This window comes from Corapipo altera, unplaced genomic scaffold, assembly GCF_003945725.1.
Source record: "Corapipo altera isolate COAL_440 unplaced genomic scaffold, ASM394572v1 61411, whole genome shotgun sequence".
NCBI lineage: Eukaryota > Metazoa > Chordata > Aves > Passeriformes > Pipridae > Corapipo > Corapipo altera.
In genome coordinates this window covers 10,357,092-10,383,568 of record NW_020884875.1, presented here as the reverse complement: position 1 = coordinate 10,383,568, position 26,477 = coordinate 10,357,092, and the positions used below count along the sequence as shown (strand labels likewise).

The 26,477-nt window shown below is 40.4% G+C and overlaps 1 protein-coding gene across 4 annotated transcripts; it reads right to left on the bottom strand.

Moving 5' to 3' along the window:
- Positions 1-812: 812 nt before the first annotated feature.
- CDK7 (cyclin dependent kinase 7) lies at positions 813-25,608 on the bottom strand. 4 transcript variants are annotated; one of them, XM_027635021.1, is made up of 12 exons: positions 25,458-25,608; positions 25,241-25,300; positions 22,105-22,138; positions 20,246-20,313; positions 18,319-18,387; positions 14,584-14,694; positions 13,366-13,484; positions 12,215-12,314; positions 9,091-9,177; positions 7,337-7,486; positions 5,544-5,691; positions 813-1,197 (listed from the first exon to the last, which is right to left on the bottom strand). In XM_027635021.1, exons 1-12 carry the CDS (start codon positions 25,515-25,517, stop codon positions 1,181-1,183), a joined length of 1,023 nt encoding a protein of 340 aa, XP_027490822.1. In that variant the 5' UTR covers positions 25,518-25,608; the 3' UTR covers positions 813-1,180. The 4 variants fall into 4 exon arrangements, with proteins under 4 accessions (XP_027490822.1, XP_027490820.1, XP_027490823.1 ...); XM_027635019.1 differs by lacking the exon at positions 813-1,197 and adding an exon at positions 2,611-2,819; XM_027635022.1 differs by lacking the exons at positions 813-1,197; positions 22,105-22,138 and adding an exon at positions 2,611-2,819 and having other exon boundaries at positions 25,458-25,490.
- Between the last annotated feature and the right edge of the window lie 869 nt (positions 25,609-26,477).

Here is a 26,477-nt window from a genome sequence, read left to right as displayed (position 1 = left end):
TCTGTATTGTGTGCTCATACAATGAATTTTGCTACATTTATTGTGGCAGCAAAGTGGAAGAAGAAAACAAAGTTCTCATTCAATTATATAAACAATACCAGTAGAATGCATAGAAGTCACTCAAATTCCATCAAATCTTGAGGGAAATGCCATCATGTTTGCAAAGAGGAGTACTAACCTTTCAGGAAGAAACAGCAGTAAGACATAATAAAAAGACGGTAAGGGCAGAAGAACTGTCTCAACTCAAGAGAGAAGGCATTTAGATTATGTTCCTGTTTGCTCAAGTGTACCACTTAGACTTCTGCACAGGCATGCACATTGCAGGGTCAAACCACTCTTGATTGTTGTGGTTCTGAACAGAAGCCAAATAGATTGTAGCAGCTGTATATTCAACAATTTGGTGTGATAAGAAACAGACTGTCAATGCTGAAGCATGATTAGCACGATATAAAGCTTACAAACTAACAAAGTCATGAGTTAAGTTAAACAATATTTAGATGACTGATTGCACATGATTGCATATTATATTTACAAATCCCAAATATTTCCTCCAATGTTCTGACATAAATCACAAAAATTAAATCAAACTATCCAAAAGCCTGAGATCAAGAAAAAATATTGTGCTGAACTGTGCTTTAATCTTATCATACTCTACGATGTACATACATTTTATCTATGCACAACACCATCATTAAGAGCAAGGCAATTTTAGTCCCTGACACGAGCAGATTTATTCAGGAACTCAACCGAAAACAAGATTTACTGCACACCCTCATGGTATAGAACAGGCCCCAACCAAGAGTTAAATGAAGGAACACACAAGGAAGATGATGATTGCTGTTCCTCCACAAGCCTCAAAATCTTGTACTAACACACTTGTCACAAAAATTAGAAAACAGAACAGTGAAAGTGGTTTGCAGGTGGGAAAATGACAATAGCTCACTAGGTATCCCTAAGATCCACTGCACAACACTGGGCACACAATTAAGCTGCATCAACAGTGCCTATGGGCTTGTTTTTCTCCATTGAAGAAGTTTGGTTACCCAGCAGACCCTTTGCAACCCCACCACGCTGGAATTCAGGCAAAGCTGAGTCCAGTATCTGCACTACAAATTGCTCAACAGCCACAGGCTGACAGGAGGGCTAGCATAGTTTTCCAGTTAGATCTCCCCTCCATCTCTTATGCAATCTTCGGGGCTGTGAAGGAAACAGTATTTATATGCTTTTAGATTGTTATAGGTTTGAAAAGAGATGTTGGAATTTCTCCCTAATATCAATTACTGGGTAGCGTGCAACTACAATGAAAGGACATCGCCCCCCCCCCCCCCCTTTTTCCCGGGGAGGAGCGACGTCGCGCGCAGAGGGGCACGGGAGTGGGCGAGGGTTGTTTTTAAACTGGCTGGTACCAGGCACTGGGGCCTTTGTTGGTCTTCCTGCCTGTCACCCGACGGAGCCGGCAGCCACCTTTTTTTTTCCAATTCAACCTCCGAGAAGAAGCCTTCCCCTGCCTGGAACCGCCGTTGGGGATCGGCCCCAGTCCTTCGCCGGCCATCACAGCAACCGCCGGGATAAACCCCAGGAGAGCCCCTGCCGACCGTTTGTTTTGGAGCGAGGTTATCTGTCCCAGGCCCGCCCTGCGCCAGTGCTGCATGTCAGAGCATCTCCCGGCGGCTGCTGCTTGGAGCAGCCCGCCCGCCGCTGCGGGTACTTATTTCCTGAGCTGGGGAGCCCGGAGCTGTTGCCGAGGGCCGCGCCCAGAGCCCCGGGACAAAAGGGAAACGCCCCTTCATTGTTGGCAGCGGAGCCACCATCGCTCACGTGGCTGTGAGCAGTTGTTGAGCTACCGGGAACAGCCCGCGGACTCCCACGGGGAGCCGCGGCAGCTGCCACCTGGGGAAGTAGGACTTTGTTTTGAAAGTTTTGGTTGCACTACTGTTACTTATTCAGGTTTGTTAGATATATATATGTATGTGTACATATATATATACACACATGCTAATAAAGAGCTGTTATTTTCCTTTTCCACACCTTCCACCTGAAGCCTCTTAATGCTGAGATTATAATAACTTAGAGGGAGAAGTTTGGTTTTTTTTTTTCCCTAACCTGTCCTCTTTAGCAAACATTTGTCTCTTGTTAAACTATGACACAGATAATTTCTCCTGGCAGATTGGAATCTGTAAAAAAAAAAAAAAACAAAACCAAACCCCAAACAATTCATATTCAGTATGTGCATCATATTGTTTTCAAGGCAGTGGATATGTCCTTGGAGAGTCTTAATGCATGACTGCTGAGAGACTATATGCAAACTCATTGTAAACACCTGAGCTATTATCTGGAACAAAAAATTCATGCCCTTTCCTTAGTGATACATTTTTATTATGGGGTTGGAAGACAGTTATGTGTATATCTAAGCTCCAGGTGAGAAGTGTGTTATTTGTAGTTTTCCTCCTAAGGGTGTACATCTGTACAGGATAGCATGTAATTTTTACCACAGAGGTTCTGCAAAATTAGTCTGTGTAAATTTATAGTCTGCAAGCAGTTTTGACAGTTATTACCCCAAAGCACAAGTCAAAGTAACAAGACAGCAAATGAGATAAAGAAATTTTTTCTCTTCAATACAATTTTATTGTAATAAGAAGGGTTAATAAAACCCTTGTTTCAGTTAAAAAATATTAAATTCTAATTTTACATGTTAAAATATTATAAAACAACCATCCTGTGACTATTGCAGCATTTTAAAAATGGTTGGGACTCCGGTCATTTTCACTCATTTTCATACCCCATCCACAGCAATCAAAAAATCAGTTTTTTTGGTAATCCTGAAAAGTGTAAATCACATTGTTAGTAAAGTAAAGGGGTCCAGCCCTCTCCTCAAGATCTGATACCATTCTCAAGATATATCTACTCTGAACTGCTTAATGCTGCTTACTACAGTGGTAGTACATGACTTCTTCTAATGAACCTCAGAGAGTGATAGAATCAAAGCACACTTAGTGTGTACTCCAAATGAGTCACAAATTCTGCAATTAAGTATTAATTACATTTGAGATACATGTAAGTATTTTTCTTTGTTGATATAAAAAGCTAACCAGTCAACTGTTGGCATGAAAAGCTAAGCCTTAACCCTGTCCCACCACACCAACACTCTTAATAACTTTTCTTACATGCTGTCAGATCGAGGACAAATTCTTAACCTTAGATATGAATAGAATGGCTTTTGTTTATTTCCAAACTAATGTAAAATAGTTCTGATATTAGGTGGATTCATTATGCTGCATTAACTCAGGAAAAAGTTTAGTGTACCTACAGCTCTGTAGGAATGCAGATCAATAAGACTGCTTCCTGGGGAAGCAGTGCTGCGTTTGGTTAAGTGCCAGAGTGAAGATTGACAATGATGTCGTCATAATATCAGTGTCTCCACATACCACAGTGAACAGAAATAAGTGGCAGCAGCAGACAGAAAGTATGAATGTTTAATACTTTTCACAGGGAGTCATCCATCCAGTGACAGTTTTTCCCTAACAGTAGAGACTGTTTTGTGAGAAGTACTTAAGTTTGGTGGTCACGCCCCACAGGCTCCAGGGTTTTGTTGTTGTGGAAAAGCAGCACTTAGGGTGATGGCAGGAATCTTTGTCCCGACAGTCAGGTCCCGATGCCAATATTTTACAAGAGGTTATCCATCAGTAATCATTCAGTCTATTTTGCCAAGCTCCAGAGCGCTACCTGGACAAGGCTAAGGAAATGTATTGTGCAGGATGCAAGGGCAGGGCAGTCTAAAAATTTCAGGGAATACAACTTATTTTTCTTTGAGATTACTTTTGCATATTTCCACCCTCAATAGCAGTAAAAACATGCTGCCCTTCAATTTTTATTTAAATAAAGACTGTAGGATTATTCTTCCAAACAACTATTCAGATTTTAAGTGGTAATGTCATATAAGGATGGCAAATGAAATCCAGGGCAGCAGATTTGCTAGCTCTTAACATTGGCTCTCTCCTTAAATGTTTGTTGGCACTACCCTTGAGACCTTCTGATTCTGTCAGCCCAGCTAAGGCAAAACCAAAACATAATGGAAAATCCATATCAGAAAATCCATTTCATTTCTGTTTTCCACTTAGTGGAAATGATACTGCTTTTTATGCTGATACTCAAATGTCTCAAAAATTAATGCTGACTTCTTAAATGCCTCATTTATAGCTAATCTCAAAACTCCTAGCATTTAACACATAAGCTTTATTTCATCTTGTTGAAGATGAGACTTTTTGAAAGATATTAAAGCAATTACTGTTCTAGCTTTATACAGCTCTGGAAACTCTGCCCATTGTCAAATACAACAATTAAGTCACAGAAATCAAAGAAGCATTTCTCTTTTTCCTGTCCTTTAGTTAACAGGCCTATTTTAGGGCATGTACTCCAAAACACTAGTCACAAACCCTCAAATGATCTTTGCAAAAGGAGCTAAAAAGCTTAAATTAATTGCCTAAGCTACCATAACTTGACAAGTTCCCACACATCAGCTGACCGATGGTACTGGGGTCAGTAAACAGCATACAAGTAGTCAGCTGATTAAATTTTATTTTGAGGTTGAAATCTTAAGGTAGTGCTTTTTACTTCTAATTTGACACAGACTCTGAAACAACCATTCAAAGTGCCTAAAAGTTAAGTTAAACGCTAATCATGTAGTTGTCTCTCTGAACTCAAGAGGAAAAATACACTTCTATGGAAGCATCTCTATTACAAAAAGATACCACTTTTGAGTATTATTGAATCTTATACTGGCAATAACAAATGGCTGATGATAATCTGCTATCTAGCATATTCCAACTGTTAAGAAAACCAAGTCCAAGTTTAAGAACCAATATTTGCCTCTCTAGTAGAAGGTCTGAGTAATTCAGCATCAGATACAGATGTTGAGTCCTGAGCACTTTTCTTGCCACGAAGATATGAAATAATGCTACTGTTTGAGGAATACTGAAGGAGGGTCACAGAAATGTGCTTCATGTTCCTTACCCAGAATGGTCTAAACAATTAACTTGCTTACCTGATGAGAAAGAAAGCAGAAATCTCTCTGAATCTCATCTACATTTTCCAGTCTATCATTTCACAGAATCACATGCTATGTTTTGGACTCTCATACTCTGTACCTCATTTTGTTTTGTTTTAAGAGGTGTGAAGTTAAATTACTTCCACCTAAGTAAGATGCCTCAGGAAAAAAAGGCTCGTCATAATAGCCTATAATTTACTGGGCAGTATCACACACCATTAGAGCAATTAATGGAATTGGATATTTCTAACAAATAGATATTTCTAAGCATCATAGAAAAGAGTCTTTTTTTGTACTAATTCTGTCAGAACACAGTACTAAGTCATTCTCACCCCAAAGCATTTATCCTAAACCACAAATCACTGAAGGGTTTCAGCTGGTGTTGGTGCCCAAGGAATTAGTCCATTCAGAGAGTTTGTGTTCTGAAACACTGAAAACATCCCATTCTCTCTAAGCATGTAGCTCCTATTTTAAAATCAGTGAAATATTAAGAGGTTACCTTGATCTATTCCTTCTGTTTTTTTCCTTTTTAAATTTAAAAGTGCATTTTGTTGCTCCTTCACAGCTTCCACAGGACAGTTGGGTCTTGGCAGCTGATTTCCTGGAGTGGGTCCTGGTCGGTTACTGAAATACTTCTGTTTCAATGCCTTAATGATAACAGAAGAAAAATAACCAAGTAATTAGCATTAAGTGTCAGAATACTATTTATAAAGAAGTTATAATGAAATAAAGCACTTGCTATTGGAACTTAAAAACTACTTGGACATTTTTATACTACAAGGTGGCCTTGGGGCAAATCAAGTGTATGTTCTTAATTACTATCCACCCCACTTAGATTTGGTAAAGCAAGGGATAGAGTAGTGTTATTTTCAGCTAGCACTCAGACATCCTAACAAAACTCTAGACTATTTTGCAAAAGGTCTTGTATAAGCAGTTTCTAGCTCTGAAGAGCTCACATTCTGAATAGACTGAATAGTCTTAGATGAGACAAGAGTCTCATCTGAGTAAAGAGTAAAGTAGGAGTAAAGAAAAATTAAAGAAAAATTAAAGGAATATATCTGAAGTCTTGATCAGATCCAGGACTTGGACACCAGCTGTTTTGTTAGCTTTTAAGATTTCTTTACTGCGCTGTTTCTACCCTGTAAACTGTGAGAAAGGCACAATTTCTATCGGAGCAGAAGACAAACATAAGAGAGCAAGGTTGATTTCATGTAGTGGAATTGCATATCCTATTTTAAATTTTAGGAACTTTACAGCTTCCATAAAGTGTGGTTAACAAAAAGTGGCTAAGGTGTTTCGTAGGCAATCATTACTCTTGCTAATGCCAGTTACATGATATTCAATGCTACTTATAAATGAAACCAATACTGTAAGCACAAGTTGTTTCCTGCCTTAAACTGTGGCATTGCCAATAAATAGTCTAGACTGGAAAAATACACTGTCCTACAATATGATCTGAAAAATCACTTCATACATATGAATTGGTGTCCCAAGCATAGCAGAACTGATAATTTGGAAACTTATACTGAATGTTCTTAAAGATAGTGGCCAAAAAAGTCTAAAGGTGCTCTGAAAAAGTCTTCTATAAAAAACCCCCATAACTTCTACACTAATCCCCTGGATTCAGATCTGCCTTGTCTAACCAGCAATGAGGAAGCCCTGGCCTTAAGGGGACAGTTCTGTTTCTTGCATGCCTCCCTAACAGTGTAAAGTGACAGAAATACACTTTTCAAACTGCCAACTGGTATATCTTCCTCGTTACAGAAATCAATATCACGAACTAGAACATTTTGCAAGATTTTCCTTTGAAGTCCTTCATTTCTCACCACCAGGGAGTAGTGAAAATGAAAGTATAATGGAAAAGGATATTTAGACGAGCATCATGGTTTAAAATCACTACAGAATTTCACATTAAAAAAGCATCATGGATGTTTAAATGAAATTGAAGAAGACACTGGATGAAGTAAGTCTGAAAATCTTTCAAACCCAGGGAATAGGATATGTTATGTTAAGACTTAACCTTCAAGCTTTAAGTGATTGAATTCCAAATGTCAAATACGACTGTCTAAAGGCGATGACTCATACACCTTTTAATTGTCTACACTGGGAACAGAGATGACCAGTTAGCATTATCCATGCCTTTCAGAGTTCTCTTTCTAAAACACTGAGATTAGGTTTTTGGAAATTCATGTAACATTTCATTTCAAACCTGGCTTACTGGCTTCAAAACACATTTATTTGATATTAACAGTAGGTTAATGAACATTAGGACATAACTCAAGTGTACTGTACCTGAGTAGCTGTAACCCTAGTGCAAGGATTAAATGTGAATAAGCCTTGAAGAAGATTGAGCAGATCATCACCAGCCGCACTGAAGATATGTTGAAGTGGCATTCCAGGGAAAGATTTAAATGTGACGTAGTCTGGAAGACTCGTCATCCCCTACAAAGACCAAAAATGGAATATATGTTTTTTACTTAAGAGCTCAGTTTTTCACAGAAAGTGAACTTCATATGGCTGTCTTTCAGCAGAAGCAAATCATCTTTCAAAACACCTTGCTAATACTTGGTCACTGAAATAACAAATGTAGAAGTAATGGGTCATAAAGACTTTTTTTTTCTCAGTAACTGTTCCAGTTGTTTTACACTTTCCCCTTCCAAATGATCTGTCCTTCCTTTGCTTTAGCAGTGACCAGGCCAAAAGGAAAAACTGTTAACAAAGAAAGGAAGTAAAAAAGGACTTTAGAGTGGATGCAGACAAATGAAATAAAGGTTCCTTTTGTGATCTGACATGGTGGGAGGGAAAATATTCACAAAAGAGCAAGTCTTTCTCCACATTAATAAAATTAACTGCAATTTGAGCTACTTTTGAAATGCACAACTGAAAATTTATATGGGCTGTTGGAGGAGGGAAGGAAAATATACACCAAGCAGTTAAACAGAAGATGAACTGCGTACTGTTTCTCCTGTAGGTATGAAATCAATACCATTGTATTCAAATTCTAGCATAAAAATGATCTGGTAACAATTATCCAAATGTAACATTTTAGTAGTATTTTAAGTATTTAGTCAACATGCGTCAGCAAGTTTGTCCAAGCAAAATAAAATAACAATGAAGTGAAAAATGTGCTCAATCAGTTACAATCTTGATAGTAGAGTTTTTAATTATTGAAATGCTTGGGCTTGCAAATTAACTTCGGGATGCATCATCTCTGTTTTGCTAGCCAATCTCTTATTCACTCCTTTCTCCACCCATATCTTAACTCTTCCTCTCCAAAGAAAGCAGAAATGTCACTGCAAAAACCTTTATGTGTTTCATTCAGAATCCCAGAGCAACAGCAGAATTGTTTGGGGCTAGCAGTGCCTCAATACAGTATTTCTCCATATGGCTACAGCTCCATTTCATGATCATGTACCATAGCATTCCAGTACAATTCACACAAAGGAAAAGCAGCATGGAGAGGGAGCAGAGGTTAACAAGTACAGTGAGTGCTTCCATAGCTCAACAACAATTCCTGATCAGGGAATTCAGAACTCCTGATGCAAGTTGCTCATCAGAAGTTATGCCCCACTTCCTGTCAGTCTGCTTAATATCCATAGTTAGGTAGGTCACTGTGTGTCCTGACAGTAAGTTTTGCCTAGTATTACTGAATTTATTGTCACTTCAGAGATAATTGTACTACTAATTTGTATTTGTTACTGTACTGTTGCTGAGACAAATTGTTCATCCCTAAAGCTGTTGGTCTAGTGTTTCTTACTGTATTCCAAACTATAACTTACCTTGGCCAACTTAGATCCCTATAAGTGGTTCCTACTTATGAAAGTCATGAAAGGACACAGAAAGGAAACCATAAAGTGTTGTTAATCTTGCTATTGACCAGAGGTTTGTCAAGAGAAACAGCAAATCTCAGCTGCTCTGTGAGATGAGGCAACTGCCTTCTGAAAATCTACTCAAGTATTCTGGTATAACCTTTCATTTAATTTCAGAAGTTAAAATAGAGAGTATCAAGTAAAACTAATGTCAGTCTGTTAAACAAAAGGACTCACAGGCCACTGCTCTTCTGTTGGAGTGCCCAGTGTTTCAAATATTCTTGTTAGCTGGTCAAGATCAGAGTCTCCAGGCAAAAAAGGAACCTAGAAGGTAACAGCATGTGATTTAATTAACTTCTGAACTTCAGTTTTAGAGTGGAGCTTTGAGTGATCACTCATAAGTGCAGGGCAAAACACTTCTGTATACCATCTCTCCACAAAGAGCTACATTGAATATTGAGGCATTCTACTGATGTCCAAGTAGATTCTGAAAGTTTCTTGAACCTGGGCTTCATAATGTTGACTTGACAGCAGGGAACTAAACATAAAATTACACAACCACATTAATGTAAAATAACTAAACACAGGAAAGATTTTGCATCTTAGTTGTCAAAGTCATGATAATCCTTCCATCATATGTTCCCTGAAGTTAGCTTTTATGTATATATTCAGTACGTTTAAAGTGAATTGTAACTGGATTACAGAAGTTAGACTGAGGAAATGAGATTTAAGCATGAGGGAGACTAGAGACTCACTAGAATAGAAAACTGTCTTATCAGTATCACATGTTATTTAAACTAAGCAGAAGACTGAAAAGGGGGTATCTGCCCAGTTCAACTTGAACCTTGCACACCCTGCACACAATGGAAGTAAAAAGAAACTTTGTGACCAAAGCAAATTTATAAAGAATTAGAGACAGCGTTTAACTAAGCAACACAGAAATACCCACACTAAACTTTGGCATCATGAAAACCCCTTAAACATAAACTGCTTTCATAAAGCTCCCAGAAGCTGCATTGTCCTGAAAAAGGACAGATACATTTAAAAACACCACAGTGATAAAACTGAACCATAATACATTTTCTACTTTGTGAAAAACCAAAGAATCAGTTCAACAATTTATTTGAATTCAACAATTCAATAAATTCAACAACTTATTTGTCTTCTCACTTTGCTTAAATTTAATCACTTTACCAGGTCTAATGCATATTTATGTAAACATCACTAGTGTTCATTAAGCAGCCAATATGTATTTCCCTGTCTGAGCTGCCAACCAAATCGCACCAGCATACCTGTTTGGTGTGGCAAACGAAGGCAAAGGATTTCTTTTGAGGTGTTTTCACACAGACTAGTTCTCCAGTCTGGTTATGAGACAGCCAAAAAAAGCATTCCAAGTATGGTGAAGAAACCAAGCAGAAGCGACTTAGTCATGGAAGATAAATGATACTGCAGGCTACTTTGTGCCTTCAGCTGTGTCTGTCCCCTGCCCTTCACTCCCCCCCTGACACTTTCATGTCTTCTCCAAAGAGCTGTATAGTAAACAGTCTAGTTCAATAAAACATACTTAAAGACCATGACATCTGTGTACCATACAGAGGAGTGCCATAGGATTATCATAGCGTTAACCTTCAGCTTCATTCTAGTATTGTCAACTAACCTCATGGCTAGGCTTCACGAACGAAGATTTAGGAAGGCTCTATCCACATTTGTTACAGGCACGCTGGTGGCTTATGAGGCCAATACGTGACAGACATATCCGATTGCAAAAGGCACAGCAGAAAGACTCCTTAGATGGTGTATTCTGCAAGACACAGTTCTTTCTGCGTTGTCTTTTTTTCCTCGAGAGTGATCCTGCGTGTGTTCTCAAAGGAGACAGCTGCGTTATAGATGGTGTGTCTCCAGGCCTCCCGATTTGAGGCCAGAGTAGACCAGTTATGGTGATCAGTCTGGCCAAGGCTGAGATGTTGTTTCAGGGAGCCCTTGTATCTTTTCTTCGGGGCTCCTCTCATGCGGCAGCCAGTGGCAAGTTCACCATAGAGCAAGATCTTAGGGAGGCGGTGGTCCTTCATCCTGGAGACGTGCCCGGTCCATCGCAGCTGTGTTCTCAGTAACATGGCCTCAGTACTTGTGACTGCTGCTTGTTCTAGAACAGATGTATTGGTCACATAATCTGACCAGTGGATGTTTAGGATTGTACAGAGACAGCGTTGATGGAAGCGTTCTAGGAGACGCAGGTGGTGGCGGTAGATGACCCATGATTCAGAACCGTATAAGAGAGTAGACAGCACAATGGCTTTGTAAACACTGATCCTGGTGTTTTTCTTCAAGTGTTTATTACGCCATACTCTTTTGTGGAGTTTTCCAAAAGCACTATATGCCATAGCTAACCTGTTGTCTATCTCTCCGTTGGTCTTACCATCTGAGGAGATGAGGCTACCAAGGTAATTAAACTGTTGGACTGATTTGAGCTCTGATTGGCCAATGGTGACATGGGGATGATGGGGGACCTCCTGAGGTGCAGGTTGATGGAGGACCTCTGTCTTCTTTAAGCTGACTTCCAGCCCAAAGAGCTCAGCAGCATCTGCAAAGCAGGATGTTAAATGCTGCAGAGCTGCTTCTGTGTGGGCAACAAGGGCGGCGTCATCAGCATAAAGCAGCTCCCGGACAAGATGGTTTAAGGTCTTGGTGTGGGCCTTCAGGAGCCTCAGATTGAATAGACTTCCATCAGTACGGTATCGAATGTAGATACCGTCCTGATCATCGAGGTCTGCTGTGGCCCTTTGGAGCACCATGCTAAAGAAGACGGTGAATAGGGTAGGAGCGTGATCATCTCACTCCATGAGGATCAGCACGGCCAAGTCAGATATGGCAACACACTTTCTGTCAACTAACCACAGTTTAGAAAAAACATTGATCTTCTGTTCGTTATACATAAACCTACAATTAAGGTGTGGCGATTATAATTTGCAGTTAGTGAGAAACAATGTATAAGGAACAGTGTATGCATGTATCTAGGATGTCACATTTCTAGAGGGCTAGGAATGAAACTCATAGAAGGCTGTGTGAAACTGTAACACTAAGAGGACTGGAAGAGTTACCTGCTTGGCATCTCCCAAGGCAAGACTGTGACAGTTTGTTGCAACTTTTTTACCCGTTTTGAAAAACTTCCAATGCTTGTGGATGCTAATAAAACCTCAGTCTATTGCAAAACTTCACTTTCATTACAGTTAACAAGGTTTTGGAAACTTTCTTCTGCCCTAACTGTCTTTACCTGCTAATGTTAGCAGGAGAGAAGCAGCCCACATAAAAAGCTGTAGCGCACTAAAGAGCAAATACAAAATGCTTACATTTGAAGACTTACCCTGAGGAGCAGTTCAGCTAAAATACAACCAACAGCCCACATATCAACACCAACACCATACATTCTAGCCCCAAACAATAGTTCTGGGGCTCGGTACCATCTGAAAAGAAAACACATTTTGGGAAAATCACCTGGCTTTGCTCATGTCAAATGCTGTATATTGTAGCAATGCAAATACTAAAAAGAGGATGCTGCCTCTGCCTATATACTTTTCAGACACTGAAGAGCTGTAGTCTACCCCACAACGTGTTTTGTTTAAGAAAGACTGAAAAAATTTGTGCATTCCTCACCACAGGGTCACATGCAACCACAAATTAACTGCAGTTTCAACTGAGCTGATTACAAGCAATGGAATTGCAGACATGCCAAGGAAGAAAGTTTTTAACTTGAAGGTTTGCAGGTTATAAAACAAAATTTTCTTAAAATTTTATGTTGAAGGAATGACAGCAAGACAAAACTCCTTCCAGCTTCCAAAAATCTCCAAATCAACAAACCTAAGTACTGAGGCTAGCTTTATGCAAAATGAGCTTTGTTGTTTAAAAGAGCTACTTAACACTGCCTAGGAACAATTAGGTTTAATGCAATGACCTGATACACAAACTGCTCTTGAAACTACTGTGGAATTTCTGCCCTTTGAACAAAGATGTTAAAACAAACCAGCTTTGCACTAATACTTTTAACATTACAGCAGTCAGAAGGAAACACGTTGCACGTTTTGCAGCCCTGCTTTTTAAAGTATACTTTAAATAAGCATGCTATAAAACCCATTAATAAATATTTTAATTGGTTCAAGTGTTTGTCTCATAATAGGTAATGTGACTAGCTACAAAAATGGTTCTAGGTCTTGTGATTAACAGAAAGTAGCAGCTGTCTTGCTCCCAAAACCAGGCTTACAGGAAGATACATATTATTTCCATATATTTCAAGAGTATCATACCAAAGAACAACTCCCAGGGATGCATATTGTAGCAGTTCTTATGGAGATTTTGTTAAACAATGCTTCCCTGCATGTTCTTTATGAGGCTCTTGCCACATAACATGAACTACATGCTACTCTTTGAATATGTTGATATGACATGAGAGAAGTGCCAAGAGACACCTACAAAACAACGAAATAATCTCTGTCTAAGAAACAAAATAGAATGTCTTACCTTGTTACTACCTGGTGTGTATAAACTCTATTTGGGCTACCAAAAGATTTTGCCAGGCCAAAGTCAGCTAATTTTAAAACCCCATTTTCATCTAATAGCAAGTTATTTGGTTTAAGATCCTGTCAGTAGAGAAAGCAAATAATGAATTTTGTCAGTATTGATAAAAGCAGACATATAATGAATCTCCTAGCAGATGTATCATAAGAGTATTCTAAAATGAAAGCTTTTGATTCTATGTGAAGTCTACGTTGTTAGAAAAAAATAATAAAACATCGGAAATTGAGTATTTAGTCATAGAGGAAAATCATAGTGAGACACACCAATTTGAATATTAACACATTTAAGCTGCACACTATAAAAAAGCCACTTCATAGGTTTTAGCTTTGCTGCAGGACCGACAGTTTTGTTAACCACATAGATGCCAACTGAATAATAAAAAGACCTTGCAAATGTTTCAAATAACTGCAGAAATTATGGAAGTCATACAGTTTAATACAGTAGCAGTGTGTTGTTGGGTTGACCCCTGGCCAGTAGAGAAGCATCCACATAGCCATTTGCTCATTCCATTCTCATGCCAGAAGCCCAGGCAAAAGAAGACCAAAAGCAAGAACACTCTAGGCACACTATAAAGGCAATTTAACAGGTGAAGGAAAGAGGAAAAAACAAAAGCAAGCAATGCAATGGAAATCATTCACCATCTCTCACAAGCAGACGGATACACAAAACAGTCTCCAAGAAAGAAGCAACCTGGAAGGCAAAATCCTCCCTTTTTCTCTAACCCAGGTTTTTACTAATGATCATGGCATTATATGGCATGCAATATCCCTAAGGACAACTTGGGTCAGCTGCCCCAGCTGTGTCCCCTCCCCACTTCTTGCCCACCCCCAGCCTATGCATCGGGGCAAGGGCAGGGTGGAAAAAAGAGAAAGCCTCAACAGTTCACCTGCTGTGAAAAAAGTTCAATCCATCCCAGCCAGACCCAGTTCACAGTGATAATTCACATCTAACTGGAGAACCTTTTATATAAGTATCTAAATGAAAATTGCATCAGTAATTCTTAACATTTCTGGTACTTCTATTGTCTCTACACGTAATATGAAAGCATATGGAGTGAGAGTGCCTGAACTCCAAAACTACTTTCATCAGACTTTAGACTCAAACTTTATCCCATGTGAGTTTTGTTACAGCATAAAGGCTGTCAGTTTAGTACATGCTTACCCTGTGTAAAATCCAGTGCTGATGCAGATATTCTAATCCTTGAAGTGTCATCAGCATATATGCCTTGATGTGAGACTGTGTCAACACAATACTTGTATCCTTTATAATAACCTGTAAAGTTTTAACGTGACAGTAAAGCTCAACACACAAGATAAACTTATTACCATTCTTTCAGCTCAAAAGTTATCTCAGGCTCAAAGAAAAATTTCAAACAGCAGTCACAAATTCTCTATCATTCTCACTCTTTTTCCAGAAATATAGGTCTATTCTGGAGATCAGAAATTCAAATCCAGAGCCCAGATAGCCTACATGAACTCTTCCTAGGTCAGAGGGACCTCTCTGGAATTCCCAAGACAGTTCAAAAATAATTGAAGGAGGTTGTGCAATGACATCATCATTCTGGGATGAATCCTATCAGGCCCCATACATTTGCAGGCATCCAGCTGGAGCAGCAGATCCCACGCAAGTTCAGGGACAACTTGGAGTTGATCATTCTCACAGTCATGGGTCTCCAGCTCAGGGCACTGAGACCCCCTTGGTCCATCATCCGTGTTGAAGACAGAGGCACAGAAAGTGTTAAACACCTCTGCCTTGTCCCTGTCCCTATTTGTGAGGTGACCATCCTCATCCTGTAATGGGCTGGTGATATTTCTACACTGCCAGTTACCATTAATGTATTTGAAAGAACTCTTTTTATTGTCCCCCACATTTCTGGCCAGCTTCAACTCCAGCTGAGCTTTGGCAGCACAAATTTTCCCCCTACAGCACCAAGCAGCATCTCTGAATTCTTCCCGTGTCACTTGACTTTGCTTCCACTGGGCATATACACCTTTCCTTTTTGCCTTATTTCCAAGAGAAGATTCCAGCTCAGCCAAGCCAGCCTTCTGCCTCACCTGCTTGATTTCCGACATTTGGGAATTGCTGCTCCTGTGCCCTACGAAGGTGAACTTTAAAAAGTGACCAGCACTGATGGATCTCAGCACCAGCAAAAACATTTTCTCAGGAGACTTTCCCAATTCCATGAGCAGCCTGAAGTCCACTCTCCTTCATGTCCAGAGTTGAGGTTTTGCTGGCACTTTTATTCCTGTCAACAGAGATTTTAAACTCAATCCCTTTGCGGTTCCTGTGGCGAAGATGGCCACCAATCTCCAGTTTGCTCACAAGATCCGCTCTGTGAACAAACAGCAGATCGAGGAGGGCATCTTTCTGAGTCAGCTCCCTTAGGACTTGTTCCGGGTTTTTTAGGAATTTTCTGGCCCAGGTTGTACCAGGTGTGTGATGCTCTCAGGTAATTTCTGGCAAGTTGAAGTCCTCCATAAGGACCAGGGCAGTTGACTTGGAATTGTGCTTAGTTCCTCCAAGAATAATTCATTGGTGTCATCATCCTGGCTGAGAGGTCTGTAGCAGATTCCCACAATGACATCCACATTATATGCTGGCCCCTTGATTCTTACCCAGAGGCTCTCAACTGTGCCACTGCCCACTGTGAGCTCCATACATTCTAACACTTCTATTACATACAGTGCCACCTCTCCACCTCTTCTGCCCTGTCTATCCCTCCTAAAGAGCCTGTCACCATCCAGCAGGGCACTCCAGTCTAAGAATTCATCCCACCGGGTTTCACTTACACCAATGATATCAAATCTCTGGCATTGTAGCCAACACATCATGAACTAGATTGAGAGATATCATTAGTGCTTGTTTCCTCACCATCCCATGGTTTATCACTGGCCTGTGAGCCTGGTCTTGTCCCTTTACCCTTTCCAATCTTGTTTAAAGCTGTAACAAGCCCCACTAGTTTCTGTGTTTCAGGGCTTCCCTCAGTACCCAGGGCTTTCACCACCACCATAACAGATCAGGACTACAACCACCACTTTGACCAACAAACATCGGAATTGCAACAACCAAGTCTCATTGGTGGATCCAACAGGTGTCTTGTGGGTCTTTCCAGTCTCCTGGGGGATCCACAGCCCTGCTCCAACTGCCTCTACTGGCACTGCAGCCTTACTCCAGCACCACGCAAGCATCTCCTGGTATTAAATCCCAGCTATCCGCCATTTCCTGACAGCACTGACTCTTCAACCATTCCTGCCAGGTTTTCTGGGTGTGGGGATGGCGAAACACATGGAGGGGCGGCCATCTGGTCTCTGTCCTGTGGCCACGTGTGTTTTTTCCAGGTTGAGGAGGCTGGCTGCCATCTTCATTTGGCCTGGTGGGCAGAGCTTGGGGAGTTTCTCCTCATCAGTTGGTTTAAACCAGTTATATCAGTATTGTTATTAGCATTTCTTCTTGCTAAAGAGGTACTTTTTCACTTACATCCAAGTGTATTTGGTCTCTCTGTACTGGAGAAACCAGGGGTATTGAATCCAAGGGATAAGATTTCTTTCTGAGGTCTCCACTCCTCCAAATTGTCTCAAACCAAGACACACAAAAACGATAAATGTGTCACTGAACTTGAAATTATGTTCCCAGTTATTCCTTCTTTCTTCATGCAACCTAAGCAACTCATCTTTGTATTTACAACAGTCTCCTCTTCTATCTCCACAAAGACCAGGAGGTATGGCCACTTCACTGAATTTTAAAAAAAATACACAAGTTTTCTACATTCTTTGATTTTTAACGTTAAAAATCTATGCAAACACCCTGTTTGAAAGAATTTTCTCCACTATTCCTCAAAGCCTGCTTGTTAATACTAGTGTCCTGTTCAGTAATAGTCTTTCATAAGCTTTAAGCTGTTTGAGACTTATAAGAGACCTAAGACTGCACAAATTTCATGTATGCTACAATGCTTAATCACAACAGGCTGCAGTCCCAATGGCAGCCTGAGTGATATCACAATACAGTTTAAATGCTTCGTGTACCAGAGCATCACGTAGTACAAGAGTATTTCATTCTTCTTTGTATACTGATCTTCTTCAGCTCTAAATGTTGCATAGTTACTATGTAAACAGCATAAATCCTCTAAAAGTCTACTCTTTACTAACGTCTATTAGCATAACCTGATCTAACCTTTTCAAGTCTTGCATTCATCTAGGTTTCGGCAAGCCTGTCAGTACTTCCTTTTAATAATTCAAATGCTATCTCCAGTTCTTAGCAGCATATATATAATGAGCTAGCTTAACAACTACATTAATTTCAGTTCAGAGTAGGTATCTTGTGTGCATACACAGATCTGTCATGCATTGCTGTCTAGGACAGTCTTCCAAAAATGAAGATTCTCACATCGAAATGTCTCATACAAAGACTTAGGCAAAGACAAAGGGATTTTTGGTCTTGGAGAATGAAACATCTGTAAGATATTGATTTGCAATTACCTAGCATTACTACATTTGAAAAAAAATGTTTCAGGTACATGCAATTTTAATACCAGCTCATCACCTGGTATATTTCAGTAGCACACTTACCCGGACATATTTGATATTATGTTTAGCAATTGCACTCCAAGAAGCTGATCTATGACTGAGATTCTATGCTCTGACTGGAGTCACAGAAAACTAACATAGTAAACACAATGTGTTTCTTGAAGATCATGATGACAAGTATTTAATAGTAAAGGAACTAGTCAAACAAGAAGTCACAAAAACTGAAATTACTCAAACTACTATTAAGACAATCTTCATTAACTAACATAATCAAAGTCACCTTTCTAATATGGGCAAATATAAGCCTGATAAAATAGCATTTTCAGAAACCATCTGAAGATACTGAAAAAAAAAGTCTTTAAAAAAATCTTACCTCTAGATCTGTTTCCATAAAATCAAACACCAAGCTGATATTGGACTTGTGTCCAAATGCATCTATGAGCTGCAAAACAAAATACACTATGATTAAGCATGCTCTCATGTTTCCAGTTTTCTGAAATTCAGCATCACTGTAGACTGTACGTGGATTTTCAGCTTTCTGAGAATTGGTTTAAGCTTTTTGATTTGCAACACAAAAAATTCTTACTCAGTTCAGCTACTTAACTCAGTCTTCAAAAACTCAGAAAAAACTCCCCATTAAGTATGGTAATAACATTTTACACCACAATTGCCCCTCCTCCCTGGAGATAGGAAAAAAGAGAAAGAATTAACTTTATCTTACACTACAACCAGTGTATTGCACACCTTGTCCTCTCCCCAAACTTCGCTGTTCTACAAAACTTGTACTCTTTATTGGGTACATGACTTGGCCATGGATTTTGCCCATGGATTCAACTCTGGGTATCTGCTTCATGTACGTATTCTAAGTGTTAGGTTTATTAACTTCCTTTCAGATATTCTTAGGCGTGTATTCATCTTTGTAGCAATCTTTCCAGCAAAAATAAAACTCTCTGGAGAATATCCAAACAGTCCTTTCTTAGGAAGAAGTTGTGTAATGACAGAATCAGTTTTTAGTTTGAGATAACACAAGCATGATGCTGAGTGAAAACAAAGAGATTAGCTAGCCTGGTATTCAACCTTCAAGCTGTGGAAGGTACGAGCTCCACGGTGCAGATTATTCCCTAGTGTGATGGCCACGTGAACTGCCCAATTGCAATACAGTCGTTTAAACAGTCCATAACAACAGTGACTGTGCCCCTTGTGCTCCCAACATCCACAGAAGTTTTGTGAGGACTACTAAGGGGGCACAACATCGTCTATTGCTTTTAGCACCTGCTTACAGAACTGCTGATCATAAATTTGCCTAACTCCTTTTTGAACTGCTGATGCTATTTGCTTCTACAACGCCCCAGTCAACAGATTCTAGAAATTCATTACACACTGAATCAAGCCGTACAATTTCCACTCCCACTGCAAATATATTTTAAACACATCTCTTATTTTTAGTGCTACAGGGTTTGGAAATACCAGCTCTGCAGGGACTCCACCTACCACCTCAGTTTTGTAGACCTTTCCATTCCAAGCCTTTTCCCTTCCAGAATGAGGAATCCCTGACTTTTTCATAAAGAAGATGGTCCATCTCTTTGCCATTCTAGTTGTCCTTCCCTGCATATTCTCTAACTTTGATAGCTAAAGCAACCACTTTGAAAATAAGTTCACAATCCAGAAGAAAATTATACTTCCACTCTGAAAGAGTTAAAGTATCTGGAAAATTTGTATTTGGTCTAATATTTATGTAAGACTTTGTAATTATCGCTATGAGTTAACTTCAAAATATCTTTAGCTCCAGTTGAATACCTGTAGCTGTCAATTTATCAAAATGCAACTGAAACAATACTGATTTTACTCCTTCCAACAGAGATTTTAAACATCATATCTGTGTGCTAAGGCCTAATAAGCCACATGATCTTCCCTTTACCATTTCTTATGAAAGCCTGCTTTTGATTGTCTCCAGTTCCATATGAAGCAAACGATCAGGTAAATTCAGCACTGCATTCATTTGCAATTCTCTCAGAGAGATGCAAAATCAGGTAATCTAAATTTCCACAATTCTTCCCACCATTAATATCCACACAGCCCCCAGCTGAAAAGTGAAAGGATTAAAAAAACCTAATTTGCCTTTGTTATTGAAATTGGCATTTTGCCATTATAATTGTTGTACTGCCTACCTAGGGCTGGGGAAAAAAACTTAAATAACATTAAGGAACAGCTCCATGACCCAACTAGTTTTGAATTTCAGTCTGAACCTGTACCAAAAATATTTGAGGACTGATTCTAAAAGGAGCATTCATTTTACTTACACCAATAATATTTGGATGGCTTAGCTCCTGTAACAGCTTTATTTCCCTGAGGGCTGTCCTGTTGATTCCTACATTGATGGGAAGAAAAAAGAAGATGAAAGAACAAAACAAAGCTGGATTAAGCTCCAAATAAATGTCTTGTTCTGTTACTCACTGACTATTTACTACTACAAATTACATTCTCACCACTCAACAATTCGTTAAATAACAAGTACATTGCCATAAGTAAGTAAATTGCTGCAGAATAAAAGTTGGCATACGTTTTCTTCCACAGCACATACATTTTACACCACAGTAATCCAGTTTAGACTATGAAGCAACAAGTCTCCCTTTTGGGAAAAAGGGAAAGTCCTAGCAAAAGCCTAGGGGAAAAAAAAAGATCACCTTTTACATGGTACTGGAAGGCTTGCTTTTATTTAAAAAAAAGGGTTTATCTTGCAAATATCAGTTCTTCAAAATATCTCACTTTCAGAGGAAGGCATACTAACAAAGCCCATGAATAAACTTTTCTTTTTGACACAGTACTGTTTAATAACACAAGACATCTGTTTTTCTACATTCATGCTGTGGTATAAATAAGGCATAAAAGGTAATTGACCAAAACCTGCTTGCCCTTGTTTGATTCTTTTCATAGCCAGATTTTACAGAGGAAAAACCAGAGGATGATGGGGGCGAATGGTGCGCTTTGGCAGTCACACTGATTGCACTGCATCAAACCATGATTCCTGCAGGGTACAAATTCCTCCTTGAAAAGTGCTTATATATGTGGCTTGTATGAAATCTCACAGGCAAACGGTGGTACGTCATACAGGAAGATTTAGCTGCACATGAGCTCAAAATCAGTGTTCTCCTAAAACCTAGGATAAAATTCAATGATAATTTCTGGCATTGAAAGTTTTGGGCAAAGCTACATGGATTCCTTTACACTCCTGCTTTCCCTGTTTTAATTACCTATTTTGGAATCAAGTTGACAATGGCTGCTTTTGGGTGGGCAAAGACTCAGATGATTAAAAAAAAAAAAAGAAGCATGCCATGTTATAACACAGGGAAAGCAGATATAATCATTATTTTCGATAACATCTTTCAATTACAGCTAGACACTATACAGGCCAAAGCAATAACTGCCCCTAAGGGCCATTAACCCACTGAAGGCCAGTTGGATCATGACTCTTGGGCAGCCAGCTCAACTGTGAGACTCTGTGATGAGTTTAGAAGGTTTTTTTCCATAGAATGGAACTGGAGAGTTGATAGCAAAGATTGTTCACTGAAAAGCTGGTGACCTGATGCAGGATCCCAGAAGGACAGCAGCCTGCACACAAACAAAATTCTACTACACCACACAAGCTGTAAAAGAAGACCAAGATTAGTGAGTTTTAATTTGTAATATCCATGCCTAGAGGCAAGTGGCTGATCAGAGCATACACTCTACAGTGCTGAACATCAAGCAAACTCACATAGAGATAAAAGTTTTAAGATTTTGTCTTTAACAGAACAAAGAAAATACCTGAAAACAGACGCAAATACTCTCACCCATCTTAAAAATTTAAGAGATGCATTAATACAAAGAGGTATTTTAAACTCAGTGCTGGTGCCGTTATTATTTTATGCTAGATTCATGTCTATATTCCACTAAAATTGAGAAGCTAAGCAGTTAATACTCATATTTAGATATACACCATGCATGCAGGTATCTTTTGTGTGCCCCTACAGTTTGCAAAGCAATCCTCTGCTAGCCTTACACTGGTCACTGAGCTCATTTTTCCCAGATAAGGTATGGTATGTGAAATTAATGTACCAATTTATGAAAACAAAGCAAACAAAGCACAGCTTCTACAGCAAGAATTTGTTTTAAAACTCACCATCTTTAGCTTCCGATCTATGCCCCAGTTTAATCTGAAAATAAATGTTTCATATTATATAAGATTAAGACATCTGCCCCAACAGTGGGGAACACATTCTTTACCATTACTCTTGTAAGACAGAATGAGTTTCAGCATAATGAAGCACTTTACCAGCTAGGTTGCTTTTAGTTGTTTTGGGGTTTTTTTTCCTTAAAAAAATAACTGTTCTTACAGCATTAGTTTTTACAAAAGCTTAAAAATAGCCATGATGGCACTGAAAGCAGATATAATGCAAACTGACTGCATAAAATGCTTCACAGCCACAAAGCTTTATTATATCACTAATGAGTTTCTTCTCAGGGAGAAATGAGAGCTAAGTAATTGACAATCATCTTAGAATTATTCTAGTAAAATTAGCACAGGCTGTAAGCTTGGGCTGTAAACTGGACAGTCCTTCTGCCTCAATCATCTACTGCCTGAAATTTCGAGTCCAGAATCCCACCATGGATATTTCCAGATGACAAAAGTTAAAAAAATATTCTGATAAAACCAAGAATGCTTTTCAGAACAGCTGCTACCAGTAGCAATCATACAATAGAAGTATCACAATGCTAAAAGGGATTAGTGCATTAAACAAAATTACTTACTACTGATACAATTCAACTTGCTGAGTAAAGTAGGGTCTTTAACTAAAAAAAAAAAGTGCTGAAATGTGCATTTTTGTCCTTCACAAAGCATAGCTGAAGATTCATTTTTAATACAAAACCTTCCTGCAAAAGTGAAACACTTTATGACAACATAAACATTTTCATCATTTGTATCCAAACAAGTATGTTGCAGATCCAAGATCACTTTGATATTTTATCAGAAAACTACCATATGGGTAAGAGACATTACTGGAAAACTCTCAAGTCTAGTTAGGCCTTCTCATTACTATCCATTATTGGCTGCTCAAACTGGCAGCAATGAAATAAAAAAGAGAAGTCCGAGGGCAATCAAAAGAGAGACTTCAGGGCCCTGGAACGATTGGTTGCAGGATCAAGAGCAGAAGTAGTGATTTTCTTGATCCTTCTGGTAACAAGGAATAATATTGATAGGAATAGGCAGATCCATCAAGTCAATGAGGTTGGTGTAACCACAAAAATTTTTGGTTCTTTGAGTATGGGATGATCCACTCAACACCTCATCTACTGACACCTGATGAGATGCACCTATCTCAAAGGGGACAAAGAGTTCTAACACAGGTGCTAGTGGGGTTCACTAATAGAACTTTAAACTGGCTTGGAAGGGGGAAATGGATAAGACCAGCCTCACAGGCCAGTGATGAGCCATGGGATGGTGTGCCAAAACCTAAGAAACGAGCACTAAGGGCATCCCTCAATATGCTTCACAAGGTGTTAGCCACAAAGTACCACACCTGAAATGTTTCTACACTAATGTACCCAGCATGAGGAACAAACAAGAGGACTTTGAAGATTCGTCCCAGTCTCAAAGATCTGACATCACTCGCATAAGTGAAACCTGGTGGGATGAATTCTGAGACTGGAGTGCCCTGCTGGATGGTGACAGGCTCTTTAGGAGGGATAGGGCAGAAGAGGTGGAGAGGTGGCACTGTATGTAACAGAAGTGTTAGAATGTATGGAGCTCACAGTGGGCAGTGGCACAGTTGAGAGCCTCTGGGTAAGAATCAAGGGGCCAGCATTTTGGACAAAGTGTCCAGTATACAGCTGGATAACCGTGTTACAAGATGGTTGAACATCTGGCTTATGGGTTGGGCTCAGAGGGTAATAGTGAATGGCGTTACATCCATTCACCAGTGGGGTTCCAGAGGGCTCCATCCTCGGTCCATTTCTCTTCAACATCTTCATAACAATTTGGATGCAGAACATAAGGAATACTAAGTAAGTTTGCCAGTGACACTAAATTGAGAGGAGCTGTTGACTCCCTCGAGGGCAGGCAGGCCCTGCAGAGAGATCTCGACAAATTAGAGAGACGGGCAATCACTAACTGTATGAAGCTGAACAAGGTCAAGTGTTGGATTCTGCACCTGGGATAGGGCAACTCCAGATGTATGTGCAGACTGGGGAATGAGATGCTGGAAAACAGTGCCCTGGAAATGAACCTGGGGGTCTTGGTCGATGGCAAGTTGAATGTGAATCAGCAGTGCCCTGGCAGCCAGGAGGGCCAACTGTGTCCTGGGGGGCATCAGGCAAAGCATCATCAGCTGGTCGAGGGAGGGGACTCTCCTGCTCTGCACTGGAGCGGCCTCACCTTGAATATTGTGTGCAGTTTTGGGTGCCACAATATAAGAAAGATATTGAGCTCTTAGAGAGCATGCAAGGGAGGTTAACGAATATGGTGAAAGGCCTTGAGGGGGAAGCCATATGAGGAATGGCTGAAGTCACTTGGTGTGTTCAGCCCAGAACTGGACACAGCACTCCAGGTGAAGCCTCACCAGGGCTGAGTAGAGGGGTAGGATCACTCCCTCGACCTGCTAGCAATGCTCTTCCTAATGCACCCCAGGATACCATTGGCCTTCCTGGCCATAAGGCCTCACTGCTGGCTCATGGACAGCTCGCTGTCCACCAGGACCTCCAGGTCCTTCTCCACAGAGCTGCTTTTCAGCAGGTCAGCCCCAGCCTGAACTGGTGCTTGGGGTTATTCCTCCCCAGGTGCAGGACCTGCACTTGCCCTTGCAGGTCTCTTCTCAGCATATTATACGATTCTCTAAGTTCTAAGGAACTTAATCATAAGTAACACTATGGACCGAAGGAAATTAGGCACAGCATGAGGAAAGATTTAAAATAAAATAAAATTTAAAAAAGCCACTATCAAGGTCTAGTAAAGTCTACAGTTTGGAAATGTGTGTGTGTTGCTTGGTGTTTGGTTTTTTTGGGGGAATATACCTAATAAATACCAGAAATTCAAGTTACAGGTCATACAGCCTTTCAAAAACAGCAAAGCCACTCTCTCTTCCGGGGTGGGGTGTGCATTACAGACACGTGAACTAGATCATTTAAACCAAACACTCTGGAAACAAAAATGCATATTATCCCACTACCCATTAAGGCAGTTAAAAAAAAAAAAAGTCGTTACGCAGGTCAAGAGGAACCAGACCCTTAGTGACACACTGAGAAGACACTCTGACACTCACCTTCTTAATAGCCACGATTCGGTTACTGGTCTTGTCCCTGGCCTTATAGACAGTGGCGAACTAGCGAGAGGGAGAGAGAGAGAGAGGGGAGGAGAGAGAGAGAGGGGGAGAGAGATGCTGCCGTGAGCAGGGCTGACGGGCCGTGTGAGGGGAGGCCCCCACGCACCCGCAGGCCCGCCCGTGCCCCGCTCCCGCCGCGGCCACATGGGCTGCTCACCTGCCCCTCCCCCAGGAAGTCGAGCTTCTCGTAGCGCCTGGCGCGCGCCCGCGCGTCCATTGCCGGCGGAATCCGCAGCGCGGGCGCTGAACCACCCACAGGCTCGAAGAAGCCCCGGGATCTGGGGATCCGGGGCGGTGCTTTGACCCCGCGGCCGCGCCGCTTCCGGCCCCCGCCCCGCCCCGCCCCGGCCGAGGGTGGGGCGAACGCGCCACCATTTGGGTGCGGGTCCGGCAGTCTTCTCGGGAATACTTCGGGCTTGTCGCTGTACGTGGTTGCTGAAACAGTCAAGAGGTTGTCCCAGAAGCTGCTTCTGTTTTGATCCCAGTCTCAGGTCTGCTTTCGGAGAAAACTCCGCATACTCTCTGCATAGAGAGAGTACTTTTGTTACGCAATCATGGCTGGGCTTCGCAAACGAAGATTAAGGAAGGCTCTATCCACATTTATTACAGGCGCGCTGGTGGCTAATGAGGCCAATACGAGATAGACATATCCTATTGCAAAAGGCACAGCAGAAAGACTCCTTAGATGGTGTATTCCACAAGACACGGTTCTTTCTGCATTGTCTTTTCTCCTCGAGAATGATCCTGCCTGTGTTCTCAAAGGCATCAGCAGTGTTATAGATGGTGTGTCTCCAGACCTCCCGATTGGAGGCCAGAGTAGACCAGTTATGGTGATCAATATGGCCAAGGCTGAGATGTTGTTACGCAATAAACCCATTATTATTGTTTAGAAGGAGTGCTCTCAGCCACTTTATTAGATTTTACTGGAAAATCTTAATTATACTCTTAACACATCTTCCTTATGAGCAATTATTTACAATATAGTTCTTAAAACTACCATTCAGTAGCTATCAGAGGTAAATACTTACTGAGAAGTTTCTCATTTGAAAATTAATTTCCCTACCTGCCTAAGCTTTTCTGTTCTTTACTAAGTTACTCTGTGAAGAACAGCCATCACTTCCGAGAGTACATCACTGTGCCTTTCCTACCTGTAAAATCATTCCCAGTGAATCATCCT

Bases quoted from the DNA above. Each gene is read 5' to 3' on its own strand.
- CDK7 (XM_027635019.1), bottom strand. From the start codon at position 25,517: ATGGACGCGCGGGCGCGCGCCAGGCGCTACGAGAAGCTCGACTTCCTG. The intron at 12,315-13,365 runs GTAAGACATTCT...TTTTCTTTTCAG, and splicing joins ACACACCAGGTAGTAACAAG to ATGGTACCGAGCCCCAGAAC. The intron at 9,178-12,214 runs GTAAGTCTTCAA...GTTACCTTCTAG, and splicing joins TAGCTGAACTGCTCCTCAGG to GTTCCTTTTTTGCCTGGAGA.